Source organism: Gallinula chloropus (genome assembly GCF_964237585.1).
Source record: "Gallinula chloropus genome assembly, chromosome: 8".
In the NCBI taxonomy this organism is placed as follows: domain Eukaryota; kingdom Metazoa; phylum Chordata; class Aves; order Gruiformes; family Rallidae; genus Gallinula; species Gallinula chloropus.
Window position 1 is genome coordinate 14,339,402 of NC_140093.1, and position 18,877 is coordinate 14,358,278.

General features: G+C 44.9%; 1 protein-coding gene across 1 annotated transcript in view; it reads left to right on the forward strand.

The window, feature by feature from the left end:
- MCF2L2 (MCF.2 cell line derived transforming sequence-like 2) overlaps positions 1-18,663 on the forward strand; it is a gene marked incomplete at both ends in the record, with an annotated part of 141,691 nt that extends 123,028 nt beyond the window's left edge. Inside the window, 9 exons of the mRNA XM_084267614.1 lie at positions 1,175-1,284; positions 5,520-5,615; positions 9,467-9,556; positions 11,620-11,691; positions 13,319-13,405; positions 15,481-15,599; positions 16,161-16,273; positions 17,395-17,498; positions 18,563-18,663. Coding sequence (XP_084123740.1) covers positions 1,175-1,284; positions 5,520-5,615; positions 9,467-9,556; positions 11,620-11,691; positions 13,319-13,405; positions 15,481-15,599; positions 16,161-16,273; positions 17,395-17,498; positions 18,563-18,663 — 892 coding nt within the window. The remainder of the gene's footprint in view (positions 1-1,174; positions 1,285-5,519; positions 5,616-9,466; positions 9,557-11,619; positions 11,692-13,318; positions 13,406-15,480; positions 15,600-16,160; positions 16,274-17,394; positions 17,499-18,562) is intronic.
- Positions 18,664-18,877: the final 214 nt, after the last annotated feature.

Below are 18,877 nucleotides of genomic sequence, written 5' to 3' on the forward strand. Positions count from 1 at the left end.
ACAAACACTGGGGGTTTTACTGCAGATGCTGTTTCAGAGAAGCTCCTGTGTTTTCCTGGTGTCTCTCATGCAGCTGTAAATCTTTAACTGTCAGCTGCATGTTTCACTTTATTTCAGCCTAGCTGGAAAGGAACTGAGAAAAAAGAACAAGGAAATGTGAGTGTGCTTTGGATTTGTTCCCATATTTACTTTGAGCCCCATTTTCTACCTGACACCAGGCTGCAAAACCACATTATGATTTAGTACAGGAGGTAACAGAGACCTCTCTTAAGGTTCTGTCAGAAACAGGTCAGAGGTTCAAGCACAAAGCAGTAAGTCCCAGGCTGCCTTGTAACTGTAAAAGGTATTCACAGATCTCTAGTATTCCAAATGTTTTTAATGATGTCTTGGACATTACCTTACAACAAGACAAACCCTGTGAATGTGAAGTATAACAGCTCATATGTTAATCACAAACGGCAACGTAATTGCTGATACATGCTAATAATGAGCGTTTTTGGAAAGAGTGTTTCAATTGTGTAGATACAATGAAATGTGTGGAGCAGGCTGCCAAGGATAACAGCCAAACACCCAAACTAAACCACCAGCTGTTGGCAAAACAATGTGGCTGAAAACCATGAGAGAACCTACAAACCAGGGGCAGGGATCCCATTACAGGGACAAGGCCAGGACCTGTGCAAATCTGGCATGATGAAGCCCTTTGTCTGTGGGTCAGCTGTAGACAGGAATATACTGCTTGGATTCATGTCTTCAAGGAGTGGAAGAAACAGAAGTTAGGGGACCCCAAAGCCAGTGGAACCCATCTATTCCTCTGTGTGAGGTATGACCTCTACGTAGCCATCCAGTACCCGTTTCTCTCCTGGTGTCAGATACACTTACACTGCAAAGGAGGGAAAACAGGGGTCCTCTTCTGTGCCAACAACCAACTTGTCCCTCCATTCTTAACTCTGCTAAGCACATCCTTGCTCTGTGCTAAGGAAAGGAGGCAGGGCTGGAATGGCTTTTTCCACCATACGTATCTGCATGGATGCAGGCTTGTGTGGCACATGGAACTTTAAAACCTGCCCTTTATTCCTTAGGTAAAAAAGGAGGGTAGAAAGGACTGCTTTGTGCTTAGTGCTCTGACAGGTATTAAGCAGGAATGTAACTATTTTTATACTTCTTTTCTCCAAAGGTATAGCAGGAAGTCATCAAGTATATATGAAAATAAGTCTGAGACATCAAATGTGGAAGCATCTAACAACAAAAACAGGAATTCCAGTCCCAGCGCCAGACAAAAGAGAGGTAGGAGTTCTGAGACAGAGCTTTTTTGTTTCCAAAGGGGAGTATTTCTATTTTTACATGCTCATTTCCAGAGTTTGATGAGGATACTCTTACTGTATGTTGTTTAAACCCAGCATCATGAAAACAGTGCTACAAAGCTGACTGACTGTACCATGAAACTTCCTGAACACCGAACACTGTTGCCAGTTCAGGATTTTTAAGTCTTGAGTTTTGATGCATTACCATGCTCTTAATAAAACTTGTGTTTTTAAAAATAGAATTGGGGGGGGGGGGGGCAATAGTATGTGTAATTTTAACCTTCTATATCCTGGCTAGGTTGGGTTTTAGCCATATTTAATTTTAAAATTGTCTGTGGGCTTTGCTAACTGATTTCCTTGCTTTATGTCAAAGAGGGTTTTTTTTGCCTCTTCTGCGTATAGGTTCCTCTCTAGTGTGTAGTAAATAAATGTACCTGCAGTCACAGAAAGTCCCTCCAGTATTTGAGGGCATGAATACAGAGGATATTTTCTATACAATGTAGGCTGAAGTGAATGCTAAAAATAAACTGAATCTCATCTGGCAGTAGCAGGAACAGAAAATCTTTCAACGTTAGTTTTTCTCTTAGGCAGTATTTTGAAGAAAACAAAATTGCTAGGTCTTGAGAGATTCATGTCCAAATCAGGCTTAAAACAACAGCAGGCGCTTTTATAGAGATGGTTAAAAAAAAAAAAAGGGAATAATTTTTCTTTGGAAAATAGGCTATTTGCCAAAAGATTTTTTTCATCACAATACATTTTCATTCTGGGGAGAAAGTTATGAATTCTTCGTGAAAAATTCCAGTGTTATAAACCTGTGTCAGTGAAAATGTCTTTTTTTAAAAATATGAACTTCTTTAAACGTCAAAAAAGTTGAAGAGGATTCTTTCACTTTGATGTTCATAAACCCCTTTAAAAAAAAAACTTCAGGAAGATTGTTGATGTTCTTTTAACTGGTCCCACTTACACAATAGCGTGGGAACTGGGATCACCCAATAGTCTGATTTTCCTCCTCCTGCTTCCCTCTGACCAGTTCCCCAGGGCCCTGCCGCAGTTCCCGGTAGCTCAGCAGAGCCTCCTCGCCCTTGGTGTGAGGCTGCTCCTGCAGAGCTGGCTGCTGTCACTTGGGTCCCTGGGATTTGGGCCGTGCCCCTGCACCCTGGGCTGCAGGTCACCCTGTGCAGAGCCAGGGGAAAGCTCTTTGGCTCTAGATGTCCCCTGAAACTTCTGTTTGTGCCCCTGTGAGGCACCTCCAGCTGGACTCTGCAGGGTCTGAGCTCGTCTCACACCTTTAAAGGTCCCTTCCCACGAAATACATTGCATGATTCTGTTAAGAAACCTGGGGAAGAACTGTTTATGAGGGCATGTAGCAGTAGGACCACGGGTAATGGGTTTAAACTAGAAAAGGGGAGATTTAGGCTGGATATTAGGAAAAAGTTCTTCAATCTGAGAGTGGCAAATCACTGGAACAAGTTACCTAGAGAGATGGTGGAGGCCCCATCCCTAGAGATATTCAGGGTCAGGCTTGATGGTGTTCTAAATGACCTGATCTAGTGAAGATGTCCCTGCTTACCGCAGGGGGGGTGGACGAGACGGCCTCTTAAAGGTCTTTCCAACCTACCATATTTTGTAATTCTGTTCATCCCGGTCCTGCTCCCAGGGTTGTGGAGGGGTCCTGGCTGTGCATGTCAGCAGCATGATCTGGGGCTCTGCCAAAGCTGTCTCTCTTGTGCCACCTACTGACTGTCACACGCCCCATACCTACCTGCTCAATGGGAACACCGATTATTTCTTTCCATAGGGCAGAGGGGGAGAGCATCACTGGCAGCCTATTTCAGTTTCATTGGTGTTATGGATAAGTGCCTGTGATTGAGTTATCTATGCGTAAACCAGTGTTTTGTGGGGACCTGAGTGGAGATTCACTACTTGAAGCTATAAGAGAGCCAAGTCCTACAGGAACCTCTGGAGACAACCTGATCGAACTGCCCGGCTCAAAGCTGGAGCACATTGCTCAGGGCTGTGTCCAGTTGGGTCCTGAATAGCTCCACCAATGATGACTCCACAGCTGCCTTGGGAATGCTGCCTCAGGCTTCAACCACCCTCACAGTAAAAAATGGCATTTCCCATATTTCAGTTTGTGCCCATTGCCCCTCTCACCCTGTCACTGGGCTCCACTGAGAAGCATCTGGCTCTATCTTCTTTACTTGGTAAGATCCCCTTAAGCCTTTTCTTTTCCAGGCTGAACAATCCCAGCTCTTTCACTCTCTCCTTATGTCAACTTCTGCAATCCCTTAATCCTCTTCATGGCCTTTCACTGGATTCACTCAAGTATGTCTGTCTCTCTGGCACTGGGGAGCCCAGGACAGCATGCAGCACTCCAGTTGTCTCTCTAGTTCTGAGGAGAGGGAAAGCATCGCCTCCCTGGAGCTGCTGCTGGGGCTCTGCCTGATGCAGCCCAGGATGCTGTTGGTCACCTTTGCCACAGTTGCATATTGTGGGCTCACGTTCAAGCTGTTGCCCATCAGGGCCTAGTCCTTATTATGTTTGGAAATGGTTTCCAGGATTATTTGGAACAGCTGTGGAATGAAGGAAAGGGCTTGAAATAACTCAGGTGGAAACAATGTGTCTGTAGAGACCAGGGTCTAATGGTTGGGTGGTGCTAGGTAGCTTGGGGGGGGCGGGGCTTGTGAAATCCTATGGGGTCCCTCAGTGGAGTGGTGCAATTCACAGGCGAACAACATATAAACCCTACACACACATGAGTGTGACTGATAAGGAAACACTGGGAAGTCCCTTGCTCTGGGCAAAGGGAAAGGTAATAGGTTTCATAGACCAGTTTCTGGATTCTTTATAAATACCTCTACAGAGGTTGCCTGGCAGTGGGAGCAGCCGGGGCAGGGAATGGCTCTTAGGCCAACACCAAAGGCTTCCCAGTGGACCTGTGGGCAGCCCCACAGCTGAAACCACCACTCGGCAGCGGTTCCTCACCAGATGCACCTGCCGGCCAGATGCAAAGCTGGCATCAGGCCACCAGCTAGGAGGACCTGAATCACAGCGACATAATACTTCTATATTGTGGAAATCTGTTCATCTCACACCCACCTATGCATGCAGGCACCTTGGATCCTGGATTACCTTGGCTGCAAATCAGGAAGTGATGGGATGCGCCTTCCTTTGGAAGCACAGCTTGTCTGTCTGTTGCTTGCTGTCAGTGTGGGTTCACTGTCTCTTCATGTTCCCTTTGTACTTCTGGTCTTCATTTGTCCCTCTAATGATTTTCACTTGGCCATGTATGAAATAGAGGAGGAAAAAGCTACTGGTTAAATCCTAAGGCAAAGAACCAGGCAGCCAACACATGGCTTTTCTGCTCCTTTGCTGTAAGCCTTCTGTGTTTTACCTGCCACACAAAGAAAGGGACTGACACAGAATTTGGTGTGAATGAAGGGAGCTGGGGCTTTCATCTAAGCCTGTCTGTTTCCTGTCATGTAACTGAGTATCTTTCAAACCCAGCATCTCAGGACTGGGATCCCCCTGTGACTGAGCTCTGTAAAGGTGACTCTGTCTGGTGGCATGGCTGGCTTCTTCACATAAGAGCCTGGCTCGTAAGCTTTGCTGGCATGGCACCCCTTAGGTCCCAGCTAATCGTGAGATCAAATGCATGGGTATGTGTAAGCTTCAGAGGCTGCTAGAACGGCTTGGGCAGGTAAGGCTGAGAGCATATCAGCCACAGGGCTGATGATGGCAGGCTCTGGGTAGCAGAAGTGGGTCTGCCCCCACCAAACACATCCCATCATACCTGTCCTGTGCTGCAAGGCTGCTTCTCTTATCTCTCCCTACAAACTTGCTGTTTCAGCCACAGTGATGTGTTTCTGTAGTAAAAAGCACCAGAGCCTTTTGAATGAGCTTGCTGCTAAACTGTGTTTTCCTTTGATAAGAGCTACATCCCTTCACCTGTTTTTCTTTGGTTTTGTTTTGTTGTTGCTGTTCTCCATTTAAACTCAGAGAGCCAAACTCAGCCCAGGGGCTGTGTTTGGCTCAGCTGGTTTAATGACCCTCATGTCACCTTTCTAATTGATTAGCTCTCGCTCAGGCTTGAACTGAATCAAAATCTATTTATTTGTTTATTTTCAGTTGTCATCCAGTGCTAACCTTTCCTTTCCCATAAGCTGAACAGCTGACCCTTCCTTCCTTATTTCTCTTCCCTCTCCCTCTCTCTCCTAGTTGATGCTTCTACCAGCCTTAACCTTGAGCGCACAGCGCTTGCTAGAAAGCGATTCACTTTGCAAGGTCTTTCCAACCGCAGAGCTCCACCCAAAGGTAAAATCACCCCATGCAGCATTTGGTCTCTGGGCATCTGTCTCCTGCACTCCCACAATGTTCTCTCCATCCCATAGTGCCATCCATCACTATTTCCTAAGGTGCTGCCTCATCTCACCAAAACGCTCCTGTCTGATGCACGTGTGTGGCTCCTCTTCTCAAAGATGCTTTTACTGAGAGCTGCTCCTGTGGCAGTGTTAGCAAGGCAAACTTTGAGTTGCCTGGTTGGGTCTTTTACTGGTGCACAGAGCAAATAAAGTTTATTTCCAGTTTCTCTCTCAAGGACCAAAGTGTGAACTTGTTTTAAACCACCAACCTAACGTTTTTCAGCAATTTACTGGATTGAAGGGAAGAGTTTCATCTCTGTGTTGTGCTACATGAGGTTTTCATGTGCTCGGTTGTTCATTGTTGGACCTCTCTGTTTTTTGAAATGTTGCTCAGCCACAACCTAGTGGTTACACTGGGGAACTGGAATTCAGAAGATCTGGGCTTTATTGCTAGTTCTACTTAGTTTTGTTGTATGACACTGTAAAATGGTGCTTCTGAGTCTTTGTGCGAGAAGGTTTAGAAGACACTTAACAGCCATGAGCAGAGAGCATTGCACTTTCCTGTCATTGGTTGTACAGGGAAGAGACTTTAGAGGAAAGGAAGAAACAGGAATAGAAATTACACTGAATGACTATTTACAATCACTTTATGACAATGTAATTACTCTTTATTGTTGCTACGTGGCTTTTCTCCTGTTGTGATAAACGATATTTCTTCCTTGAGACAAAGGGTCAGCGTGCAGTGACAGAGAGGGAGAATGCTGAAGGAGAAAGAAGCAAGATGAAAGAATAAAGAGAAATACAGAAGCATTAAGCTACAATTTTATAAAGTAGATGAGAATACACCAAGAGCCGGAATAACCACAAGATTCTGGCTCCAAGGTTAAGGCTGTACTTGGTAGTAAGATCCAAGGTGCACAAACCAGTTCAATGTTCTGAACATGAAAAGGGGAGTGGTTTTCAGATCCTGTGACTTGGGAAAATCAATTAAAAATACAGATTTGAGAAATGCAGAATAATGCTGTAATTAGGGTGAGTTTGAATCTGCAAGTTTGGTTTGGGTCTCTTTAGCTCTTCTATTTGAATTTTTCTCATCATGTGAAATGTCTTGCATCATCTTCAGTGTTCCCATGTTCCTCTGACAGCTCGGAGGAGTTGATACCCCTAAGGTGTAGGCACTCTCAGCTCAAAGACTCGCTGGGTCTGGTTACTCGAGATTCCTGTGAAACACCTGGATGCAACATCCCGTTTCACTTTGTCATGCTGTGTACTTACTAACCCAGTCCTGGCCTAGAGGAACCAGTTGGCAAAGAGGCTGGATGGTTTGAAGTGTGGTCATTTCTGGGGGCAGTGCCAATGCAGAGCTGTGTTAGCACTGTACAGACAGGCTGTCAGGGCCGATCAGAAGCTATGAGAGGGTAACAGGGAAGTTATCACAATAAACTTGTCCTGCTCTTGACCCTTTTGTCTAAGGATTTGTTATTGCCCCTGGCAGGAGACTGCACGCTGAGCTGAACATCCTTTGGTTCAGACCTACTGCATCTATTCACGCCCAGAAGACAGGAAAGGGAAGGTTTAAACAATAAATAACAAGACTGACTAGGGGGAAAATGAGACTTCTTGATGGATGGTAACTGGCAGCGGAGCTCATAGCATTGCTGAACTGACTGCTCAAGCTGGCTATGATGGGTAGAAAATGTATATAAGCACCTTGGTGTTTTGGCCAAAGAAATGCCAATGTCTGGAGGAGAAACTTCACCATCCTGCGCTCCGTCAGTGCAGACGCCCATTGCAGCCATACCAGACCTGGCACCAATGCGCGTGAAAGCTCTCGCACCCACTGGTGCATCTCCTCTACCCTTGGGTCAGCGTTAGCTGTCCTGGTTTGCAGAACCAAGCTCATATTCCTTGGAGTTGGTGTAGGGGCTCTAAGAGTTGTGTGCTGTGGTATAGCCCAACTCTGTAATTATAAAGCGAAATTTTCTTTGTATTTTAATAAGGGCAATTACAGCCACCTAAATGTGCTGTCATTGCATTGTGACTACCATGGAGAGCAGAGTTTAACCTCTCATTTTTTCTTCAGCCTTTTAGGAGGTGTGAATAAGGGTGTACTTTAATATATGTGTTTGTATGAGTAAATTAAAAAGGAAGTGCATTGGCAGATGAAGAATTTAGTCTCTCTACAGTATCCAATCTACAGTTGAAATTGTGCTCAGATTTTAAGGAGCTAATAGAGTTTCCTGATGTTTTGGCCTAATAAAACATTACAGGAGTTGAGTTCAACCAGCCAGCTTGTTCAGCTCCATTGGAACATATAGTGAATGTGACATTTACTATGCAGAAATATGGAAAAAACAAAGTAAAGAGAAATGTTGTGTGACTGAACATTAAAATAAGGAAATGTGAAGGCGAGGAACAGGGAAGAGAATTTTAAGATCCCTGGCAAGGAAATCTTCCTGGTAGCAGAGTTCTGCACTAGATATTTAAACCTGAAATATAAAATCACCTGAAGCTTATTTTACTGCAGTGCTGTATGCCAGCTAACCATGGGGGAGAAAAAAGAGAGAGAGAGAAAAGATGATAGACATAAGAGAAAGGAGGCGATTGGAACAGAAAATTCCCTCTGAATCATAGGCACCAGCTGGGAACATCTGGGCTAGGATCCAGCAAATGCTTCTTTGATTTTTTTAAAAAAAGGAAGCAATGTAAATCACAGATATTCTTTGACCAAGCTGAAAACCTTCAACAGACTATTTAAAGCCATTTCTTGCACCATTTTCAACAGAGGTTGTGTCCTGGTGGAGTTAAGTGTTCAAGTATCTTACTGAAATGGAGGTAAGAAGCAGATGGGCAGTTTTACTCGTGTCTCAGGAAACACCCACTTCAGTAGCGCAGCTTGTGTGCTTAGAGCACTTTCAGGAGAAGAGACTAAACGGTTAATCCTGAAATATTTATAAGCAAGTAACATCATCTGTGTGATGCTGCCATAGCTGGTGGGGGCAAGAAACATACTGATGCGCTTTAGACGCGTAATTGTGATCTCTTAAGAGCTGTGTAATGATCTCGGTGTGTTTTGAAACATCATGTGCTCTCTGAAGCCAGCTGACAGCTAGTCCTTTTATACCTCTGATCTGTTTATCAAGTATTTTGAGTCGAAAATGCTGTTCATCTCTCACAGTGAGAGCTGAGGAAGTTGTGTTTTCATTCCTGAGTGGACTTTGAGAAAAGGCAGGATACTAACTGGAGTAAACAAGCAAAAAAACCACCCCAAACCTCTGTGGCCTTCACATTCTCCCAGTTGATTTGCACTGGTAAGGAAGGAGGCTCAGAGAACATTTCCAGGCATTCACACAGTTAACTTCTAGAAATGACCAATGTGAACTCCAAACCATTCATGTTTGCTTCTCAGTGTATTTCAGGTCAGTCATCGCAGAACAAGCGGTTCAAAGTCTAAAATAATCCAAACCTCATCTGTAGACACACGTGCCATTACAGCCATCATGCTCATCTCTGTGTTTTGTAGCTGTTCTTAGACCTATTGGTTGCTCAAATATTATTTGGCAGAAGTCTCCCTTCTGAAGTATTAATATCAGTGCAATTGGAATAATTTTGAAAAAATATGTTCATGTAAACTCTTTTCTGTGCTACTTGGTTTGTTGAGGGTGTTTTTCCCTGTCTGTTTTAGAGGAGCAACCTACCTTTTATTTACCCTTTTCCAGCTGCTGCTTTGCTTTGGACATCTTTTACCCTCAGTGCTTACTAACCTCTAACCCTGCCCTGCATTGCATCTGTCTATTCTCCCAGATCCAGAATCTAAGGAAAGAGAAGTTACCCGCCGCTTTTCCCTAGCCTCCTCCATCAGCACCACAGTTAATGCTTCTGCTGTGACCAAAGGTACTGTCATGCTGCTTGCTTAGCTACCCTTCTCCCCTCCTGCTGACTGACACATTTACTGCCAAATGCTGTTCACAGAGTGAGTACATCAGGCCCAGTTTTTATAAATGTAGGAGGTTGCAGTAGAAGAGGAGCCAGGAGCAGGATAACACCTGCAGGAAGGCAGGCCAAGACGTTTTGAATGTATATCAAAGTGTGCTGCCAGCATATGTAATGACTCTTCCCAATTTCTCCACAATAGGCTTCAAAGAGTGGTGCTGGTTTCCATGGAAACTGGAATGGTTCTAGGCTGATGTGTGGGGTTAGGTTTCCAATTGCTCCCTCATTTGGGCTAACTGAAATTAAATAGGAATTATTTCCCTGCTTCCTTAAAGCCATTTAGGATTTTTGCTTTCAAGGAGGAGAGACTCTCCTCATTGTGCAGCAGACATCAGATGGTAAGAAAGCCTGAAATCAAGCCAAAAATGGAGTAGCAATAAATGACAATTATCTGAGATTATTAGTGTAATCGGAGTTTTGATTAGAAATCAGGGTTGCAAGGGCATTTTCAGACACATATGAGGGAGCTGGGTGCCCAGAATACACTGAACCATATGCAGTTCATGTGGAAACTTAAGGAAGCTTTATTTTAGAGCTGTGATTATTTTGAGTAAAGGCACTTTTACAAAATTTACTTGAAGTAAATGTAGTGCCTACATTTAAACTTAAAAGCAACTGTATTTGGGCAAGCTGGTTGTGTTGAAAATCAGTAGTGTTGTAGGTACCTATACCTACCTGTCAGTTAATTTTGAAAACAGAGCATATACACCAAATTGTGAATATTTTGTCATTTGGCAGTTCCTGGAATAAAGTGGAGGAATTGATTTGCAAGTTTAAGATTTGCAGGCCAACTCACAAACCAAAATAGAAGGGAAAATGGCTGAATTCATTTGTATAAAAATCTTTGCTAACCACTTGTCAGCAATAGGTTTGTGCAGTGCTTGATACAGCACATCCAAAAGAGTCGTGAGGGACAGGAACCGTCTCCTTGGCTGTGCAGTGAAGCAACAGGTATCTGAAACAACCTACTCCAGGGTGTCACAACATGAGAGTGCACTGGGATTTATTGGCAGAGAAGGATGTGATATTACTGCTATCTGCAATGTTTCTTTGCCACCCTCTTTAGACTGTAACACGACAACCTCGCTATATGGAAATGACGGCTGTAGCACAGAAGAGCTTCTTACAGCTTTCTGCCCTTGGCAACAGCTTCACAAGCCCACAATCAGTTACTAGGTTATGGGAAGACCAAATGATTTGCTAATATTGATTTTCTAAACTGGGAAACACAGCAGCACGTATATAGGGAGAGAGGGCAACCAAGGGTTGTCCTTCAGTGTGGTTTATCAATGTGAGCATGTGTGAATTACAATGAAACTCAAACTTTGTTATGGTTTCATATCAAAAAATCCCATCATAGGATCCTGCCCTACTCAAAACTGTTGGCAATTTCTTGGAATGCTGGGAGAACTCTTTCTGTAATGATTTTAAAAGCTAGAAAACAAAATCACTGCTTTTCAGTTAAATCGTTTACAGTCTCTGCTTTAAGGAAATACTCCAGCTGACAAAAGAACTGTAGCCTCAGTCTTGTCCCAGCAGCAGGGTCTAGCCAGGGTGTCAGGACGCAGGAGAAGCACTGTGTGTGGACCTGCAATGGATGCCCTCCACTTCTGTGGGCCCTAAATTTTGGGTTATGTGGGCGCTTCCCTGCAGCCTCATGGGCCGGGCCTGAGACTGCGGGTCTGCCGGCGGCAGTGCCATCTTCTGGACAAGCGTGAGGGAAACAACTCTGAACCCTGGCTGGAAGCAGATACGTTCACTGGGCCTTAATGTCTTCTGCAAAACGGGGTCTGTTTCCTATCCACATCACAGGAGTGTTTATCTTCACCACCCAGAATTTAGGGGTTGGTCATTTTTCTGGGTGAAATGGGAAGCATTAGGCAGGTAGTGTTTGCAGGTAATGGGAAAGCAAGTTTCTCCTTTAACAATATTTACAGCCTTATGACTCTGCAAACTTCACACAGGTCCCCTTGTTCCTGCAGTTAAAGTCAAGAGACATGAAATAAAGAGTGACCCAACTCCCCTGGGGTTTGAAGGTATGAGTATTTCCATCCTGCATGAAAACCTGTTTGGCAATCTTTTCATATTATTCACTGAATTCACATCTCATCACTGCTGGCAGATGACATTGGAGTCCGTTGGGAGTCTGGTGTCAGTTTATCTGTTTTACTGTGATAAACACAGCTTGTCACCCTCCTGCCTGTCCCCTGCACTCAGGTTGTATTTACCCAGGGATGGGCCTAAATTAAACCCCCAATTCTCTCTCTGTTTTGGGAAGTAATGCTCTAGACTCTGATCTGGACCTGGATTTTCTGCCTGGCTTCTACCTTGCTCCACAGGGTGCAGCAGCAGGGAGACACAGGGCTGCTTTTCACCTCCACCTGCAGTCTGGCTGCTTGTATCCCTCTTCACACGTTAGGGTCTGTACTTAGTAAGAGGAGCAGGAACAATGTGCATGAGGACTACAGAAGAGGCCAGGCTGTGCACTAATGTCCATTTCAGGTGCAGTGTTTCATTTCAGCCAAACAGAATTTCCACCTATTTGTTGCAGCAGAATAATTAATTACTGTTTAATAAACACTGCAGAAGAGTTTAACTGGGGAGTTAGCTGCTGGCAGATCACCAGCTTCCACTGTCAGCTTTTCCCTTTACAAGGGGATTTCCCAGAGCATGTTGCCTTGCGGGGTACGAGCAGTCAGGTACCCATGTTGCAGGATGGGGAGGACAGAGATGTAAGCTGGGAATCCTTTCCTAGGATTGTGTTGCCCTGTACAAACCCGTGATAGAAAGGGTAGGTGACCAGGTCAGTGATGGCACTGGGGACATACCGGAGCTATCTTCTGTGTCATTCCCAGCAGGACACTCTGACAGAGAGGCTGGAAGAAACAACTTGGACAGAGCAGCAGGAACGGTGGTGTTGCTGTTTGCAGAAGGTTCCCTTTTGCCAGTGCCCATGGCTCTACATTTGGAGCCATCCTGGCACCCAGCACCAGAGTTTCCCAAACTGTGGTGCTTATACCTCACCTTCCTCACTGGCAGATATTTCTGATCTGTGGTGGGCCTTATGGCTGCTGAGGTGGGGGTATTGCAAGGTGCAAGTACTACCTGTAGGAAACAATTACCACTAGCATCCCTTTATTCAAAAGTATTGCTGCTCTTGCCAGGGTTTGATAGGGATTTGATGTTTGGAAACATCTCCCACAAAAACTGTGTTCATCAAGAGTGAAATCATCTGTTTCTGGCTGGGAAGAAGGGGCTCCCCAGTTCCCTTTCATGCTGTATGGATGGGCATCAAAAGCGTTATGCCATCACCTACAGAATGAGTGGAAATGCTGCAAGGAAAATAGGTTGTGAGGAAGCTGTAGTGAAATAGAACACTGCACTGGTCACCCAGCAATCATGTTCCTTCATTCCATCAGTATTTCTGTGTGATTCATCTGGCTGTTCTCTGCCCACCACAGACTCATGTTTTTTCTGTGGAATGCTGCTGTCTTTTCACTCGTTTGTGCTGGTCACATCTCTCCTCTTTTGTAACTGTTGGACACCAGTCCATCTGCTTGGTAAAAAGATTGCCAGTTGCAGAGGTGACACAGGGATTCGCTCTGTACTGGTGGTCTGGTCACAGTTTCACCCTGAAGACACAAACTGTCCTTCCTGTCGCAGATGCTTTTGAGAACACCATATTGGCCCAGACTAAATGCAATACCGGTGCCACCACGAGACCCGTACCTAGATCTGCTTCACAGACAGGTAAACAAAACCACAACGTTCATCACCTCAGATCTGAGAGTGTGATATATATTTATGATAATATTTACTCTTTAGCTTGAAGAGACTTTTCTCTTTTAATGAATGTTATTTCCCATGAAAGCAATGAAAGACCAAGCTTGGACCACCAGCAGGTTTAGAAACGATGTCCCAGATCCTGGTTTTCTGTAGGTCAGACACAGCTGAATATAATTCTTTTAATTGATGTCAGAGTGCTCTGAATTGGATCTGTGTTATTTTATAGCTTGAATTAAGTACATAAAACTTAGGCTATTTCTTAGTCTCTGAAATTAGAATGACAGTTGGTTTGGAAGAAGACTGATGCATGTATTTGTAAGGAATCCTTGCTGTTTAGGTTGCTGCCTGGGATGCTGCCTACAAATAACAGTTACAGAACATTTGTCTAAGGGGGATATCTTTTCTTTTGGTGTTTGTAGCCCAACCTGTGATTTTGAACTAAAATTTCTGTGGCCGTTTGAAGATAATTAGCATCAATGTATTCTCATGCATTGAGGCAGTTGCTGGTATTTTACTTGTGTAATTCAAATGATAGAAAATTTGGGGTTCCAAATTCAGTTCTATATGCTGTGTGATCTGTAATTTAAATGGTCTCTTCCATCCCAAAACTGTGTTGGTACAGACCTTGGCAGGGACACTCACACCCCAGCACATGGATGTCACTTCAGAGGCTAGTTTACAGCTTCAAAAGCGCTGACGACTTAAGCGTCGCAGTAGGGTTGTAACTGGGGATGCTGCTCTGGGGCAAGAAGGTCACCGTCTCCCTCGTAACTGAATTGCTGCAGTCGGGGCAGTCACAGCCCCTGTGCAACAGGAGGAAGGAGAAGGGGCTGCAGAGCTGCATGACCACATGTTCCACACCAATGCCCATAGAGGGAAGATGTGCACGGGGAGGGATTAAAGGAATCGATGAACAAACCTCTATCTCCAAGACCAGGTTGCTTCTCTGTTTACTGCCTGAAACACTTGGCTTGGGTTTTGTATCATCTCAGGCATCTGCTCAGCCCATGGCCCTGTGAACCAGCTGGTGCAGAGCACATACACTGAGTAGGAAGGCACACAGTGACTTGAGTGCCTCCATTCAACTTGTACCTGTTGGGGCTGTGGAGTCCCTTGGAGGTGTAAGGTCTGCTTCCTCCTAGCTGGACTGTAGTCACCCTGTCAGAAAAGAAATGGGCTTCAAGTGTGAAGGAAGGCTAGGTCATGATTGCCATCTGTACAGAAGAGGCTGAGTTACTGTTCCATCATGGGAACCTGAGGTAGGAAGGTCTCATAAGGCTCAGCCTGAATTTCTCTCAGGATGCAGCCCCTGGGCATGTCTTTGTCAGTAAAGAGCCTGGCAGTTGTGCTTGGGATGGAAATGTCTCGTTGGGTGTCTTCTTCTACTGGGCTGGGTGGTTTTGGGTGCAAATCATGCAATAAAGCTGCTATCAGCAGAAATATGAGTGAGATCTTCTCTATCTACCACTGAGGTCTGGTTGACTTTGTGCCTTGCTTTTTACTCTGTCCCTTCCCTGCATTTCCAACCTGCTCCAGGGTAGCTTTGTATGTTGCTCAGGTGGTAATATTGCTTCAGGGGGAGATGGAAATAAGTTCTCAGCCAAAACTCAATGGCTTCAGGCTTCAGTTTATAAATAAACACGTGGAGATAAGCTGGAAACTGAGCATGGCCTTCTGAAAATCTTGTCAGCAAAAGTTATCACTTTCTACAGCCCTTGGTCCACAGAAATATTCCTGGTCCTTGCTTTTTGTACCTCCTGAACTGAAGAGATTTAGCAACATGAAACACTCAGGGTATTGATGGGCATGCACACGGTGGGTGTGCAGTCTTCCCTCCCACCAATGACAGCAAGTGGTACAGGGTTTGAGAGACAGGATAATGGCTGGAAAAATCCAGGAGCAATCTGTAAAAAAGGTACAAGTGATTCAGTAAGTGGAATAGTGGGAAGTGAACCTGTGGCATTTATTTTTAAAAGACCGAGTCTGAAAGAGGCTAGTGACTGATGGCTAACTCTTTTTGGCTTCTCTCCTTTGAAAAGGTTGGCCCAGCAGGCAAATGCCGTCTCTGGACACGTTTGAAGATTTCGAAGCCATCCCCTCCAGCACAGATGAACTCTCCAACTCTTCTGACTTGGAGGAAGAGACCAACACTAACAATGTAATTCCTTTTTCAAATTACGCTGCCCTTTCACAGCGCAACCTCCTCTGAAGATCACAATTTAACCTTTAAAGTTTGGGTTCATACCAGCCTTAAACTCATGGATGTGTGGGGAGTACAGAAGGGGAATTTGATCTGGGCTGTTGGGAGATTATTCCAGGACTATTTTGTTGATCAGGACCATAAAAAGTCACCTTTATTTGTAAGCTGTGGCTTTGCCTGTTACAAAAGCGAGGGGAAATTCTGAGTCTTTAAAAAAAAGTAATTTCAGACTTTTCCAGATAACTTAAACCTGGTGTCACCAACCCAATTCAGACATTGGAATGACAGCTGGCTGGTTAATTCTAAAGTCTGAGTGCTCAGCACAGTTCTGTCCTGAGTTTGAATAATATTTAACCTGGGCATGACAAAAGGAACAAAAAGTGACACAGTTCCCTGCAGAAGAAATCTCTGCCAGCTTGAGATCCCTAATGCAGTATTTAGCTGAACTTGCTGTCTCTGAGAGAATGTTCTTTCATCCACAGTGACTCTATTTCTGGTGCATTGTATCATTTGTTTCAGGGGACCAATCTTTTTCGGGTAGAAGGAAGTTTTGACAGCTGTTTCCCAGATTCTCTTACGCTTGAGGATGGAGATTTAGTGCAGTTTGTGCAGGAAGGAGAGAATGGTCAATGGTAAGTACAAGAAAGAGACAGAACTTGACAGGTAGAACAGCCATGACCTCCTGGAAAAGATGGAAAATATTCAGAAGAATGTCAAAACCTCTTCAGAATCAATGCAAACCCACTTGCCCCATTGACCACAATGTGAAAGAGGCAGTGGGAGGCATGATCATACAAGCAGCTTTGTGTAATTCCACCTGGTTAGCTTTCATCTCAAAAGTCTTGTGACATGAGGCTGCAGAGGACAGACGTTTGCCTACAGAAAATGGAGAGGAATAGCCAGGCCAAAGGCAGCATGATCCATAGGATACATCAGTGAAATCCCCATGCCTTCCACTGAGCTTGCAGCAGTGAACCAGAGAGCAGTTGTAGCCCCAAAGGCTTAGCTAAAAGACATGATTGACAAAGCAGCATGAATCTGCCCCCTTTGCTCTCACATACAATTTGTTGTATTTCTCCTCTCTTGCTGACAAGTGAGTGATAGGAACAGACATGCCTGGACATCTGAATTCTCATTCCATGAGTCATTTGGAGAAAGATGACCTGATCTCCTTGAAAAGCCCGTGCAGTCAGACCCTTGCATGGCAGAGATGGCTGCAAGTCCCATAGGGTGTGAAGTAGGTGGGAAGTGAATGAAACCCACCAACCCTGGATCACCCAGGATGGTATTTACAGCAAATGGGGGAGGGGAAATATGAAAGATTCATTTCCTCCAGCTCTGAATTTGGCCCAGGGACTCAAACACAGGCTAAGGCCACCAGTTCCTTGTCACACAGTGTGCTTGCAAGTGAGCTTGATCTGGCATACTGGGTATCCAGCTGAGACTGCTGAAACTTGGTCACCCAGGGACTACCCTGGGTCTTCTGCCTTAGAACCAGAGAGTCATAAAGTACTTTGGGTTGGGAGGGACCTCAAAGATCCATCCCCCTGCCATGGGCAGGGACACCCCCCACTAGCCCAGGTTGCCCAAAGCCCCATCCAACCTGGCCTTGAACCCTGTCAGGGATCCAGGAGCAGCCACAGCTTCTCTTCTTCCTTAATTCAGGAAATAGCTGCCCCACATGTACCTCTAAGAAACACAACCCAGGGGAGGGGAATGTAGGGAAATGTGCTGACTGTTCTCTGAATTCCAGGTTAGTGAAGAAACTGGTCTCCGAGAAAAGCGACTGGGTTCCTTCCAGTATATTGCAGCCAGCAGAGGGGGACAGCAACACCATCATAAAGAACAGCAACGCAGGTAATGGAGAGTGTCTTAGCAACACTTTTTTTCCCCCCCTACTAAAAAAGGACATGATAAAAAAAGATGTGATAAAGAGTGTACGTTCTGTAGTAAAGCACTCGGCCTGAGCGTACGTGCTGCAGTCTCTGGTGACGCAGTGGAGCTGGCCTGAAGTCTAGTGTCAGAGGTGGTTGGGCCCAGCAGGTTGATTACTTTCTCCTTCCTGGGCAGAACTTGTAGGTGTGTGTAGTGGCAGGATGGCTCCTGTCCTGACACGGGGAGCCTTTGGATTTAGGTCAGCATCAGGGCTGGCATTCCAGGCGGGGTGTGAAAGCAGCACAATCTCACAAACCATTACTGCTGTCATCGTATTTCACTGCTGGCTCCCATGGCTGGAGGAAGAGCTGTTCTGGTGAGATTTCAGCCAAATCAGCACTAAAAGTCATCTTTTCTTCAGCTCTGGTTCTGACCTAACAGCCAAACAGGTTGCACTGGGAAAGATGAATCTCAGCAACTCTGCAGATGAAATGTTTACAATTTTAGATTAGCTTTTGCCCTTCCTTAACTATAATTTACCAAAATGTGTTCCTTTTTTCTTCTGGTAACAGAAGCAGCAAATTCTGGCACAGCCATTCCCTGGACCCCTGCGATAGAGAGCTACCAGCATTTTATTCCCAGTTACTGATTTCTTTTGATTTTCTTTTCTTTTTGGTCAGTTTGTTAAAGTAGAGAAAAACCTTTTTGAAAGTGTAACTGGGATTCATTGGTTTAAAGGGAGTTTGGCAACTTCTGCTCCTTTACCTCCACAGCAGGTCAGCATTGTCTTCACTCTCTGCCTAACTGTGGTTCTAATGTCTTTGGCATATCTAATGCTTCAGAAGAAAAATAAAGCCAGGCACACATCTCTCTTAGTTACACGCCAGAAGAGCCTCTCTTACCTTTAGCGAAGGAATTAGGAGAGCAGAACTGTGATTATCTATTTTTAAATTTTATTTCAGGCTTTTAACAGTGAACCTCAAGACTATAGATTGGAAGTCCTTTAGACATACTGTAATGACAATGCCCATTGTCCTCCTTTTCAGACATGTACAACGATTCTTGCAGTACAGCCTCAGTAGAGTCGGACACCAAGGAGAGCGAGGTGGCCAAAAGCTTCCCAGCGGAACAGAGGGCTGGCAGCTGAGCAGCAGGACCAGCCTTCCTCAGGACCCCATCCATCTCGGCTTATTTTGGGTAGACACTGGATCAAAGTTGCCTTTCTCACAAGCTCTGAGCTTCATAATTCACTAAAACTTTATCAGCATGAACATATGAGAACTGTGCTGTCCACCTGGCAAGCTGGGAAAAACAAACTTGGAAGGAGCATTAAATATCCAGAAACCATCAAAACCCACCTT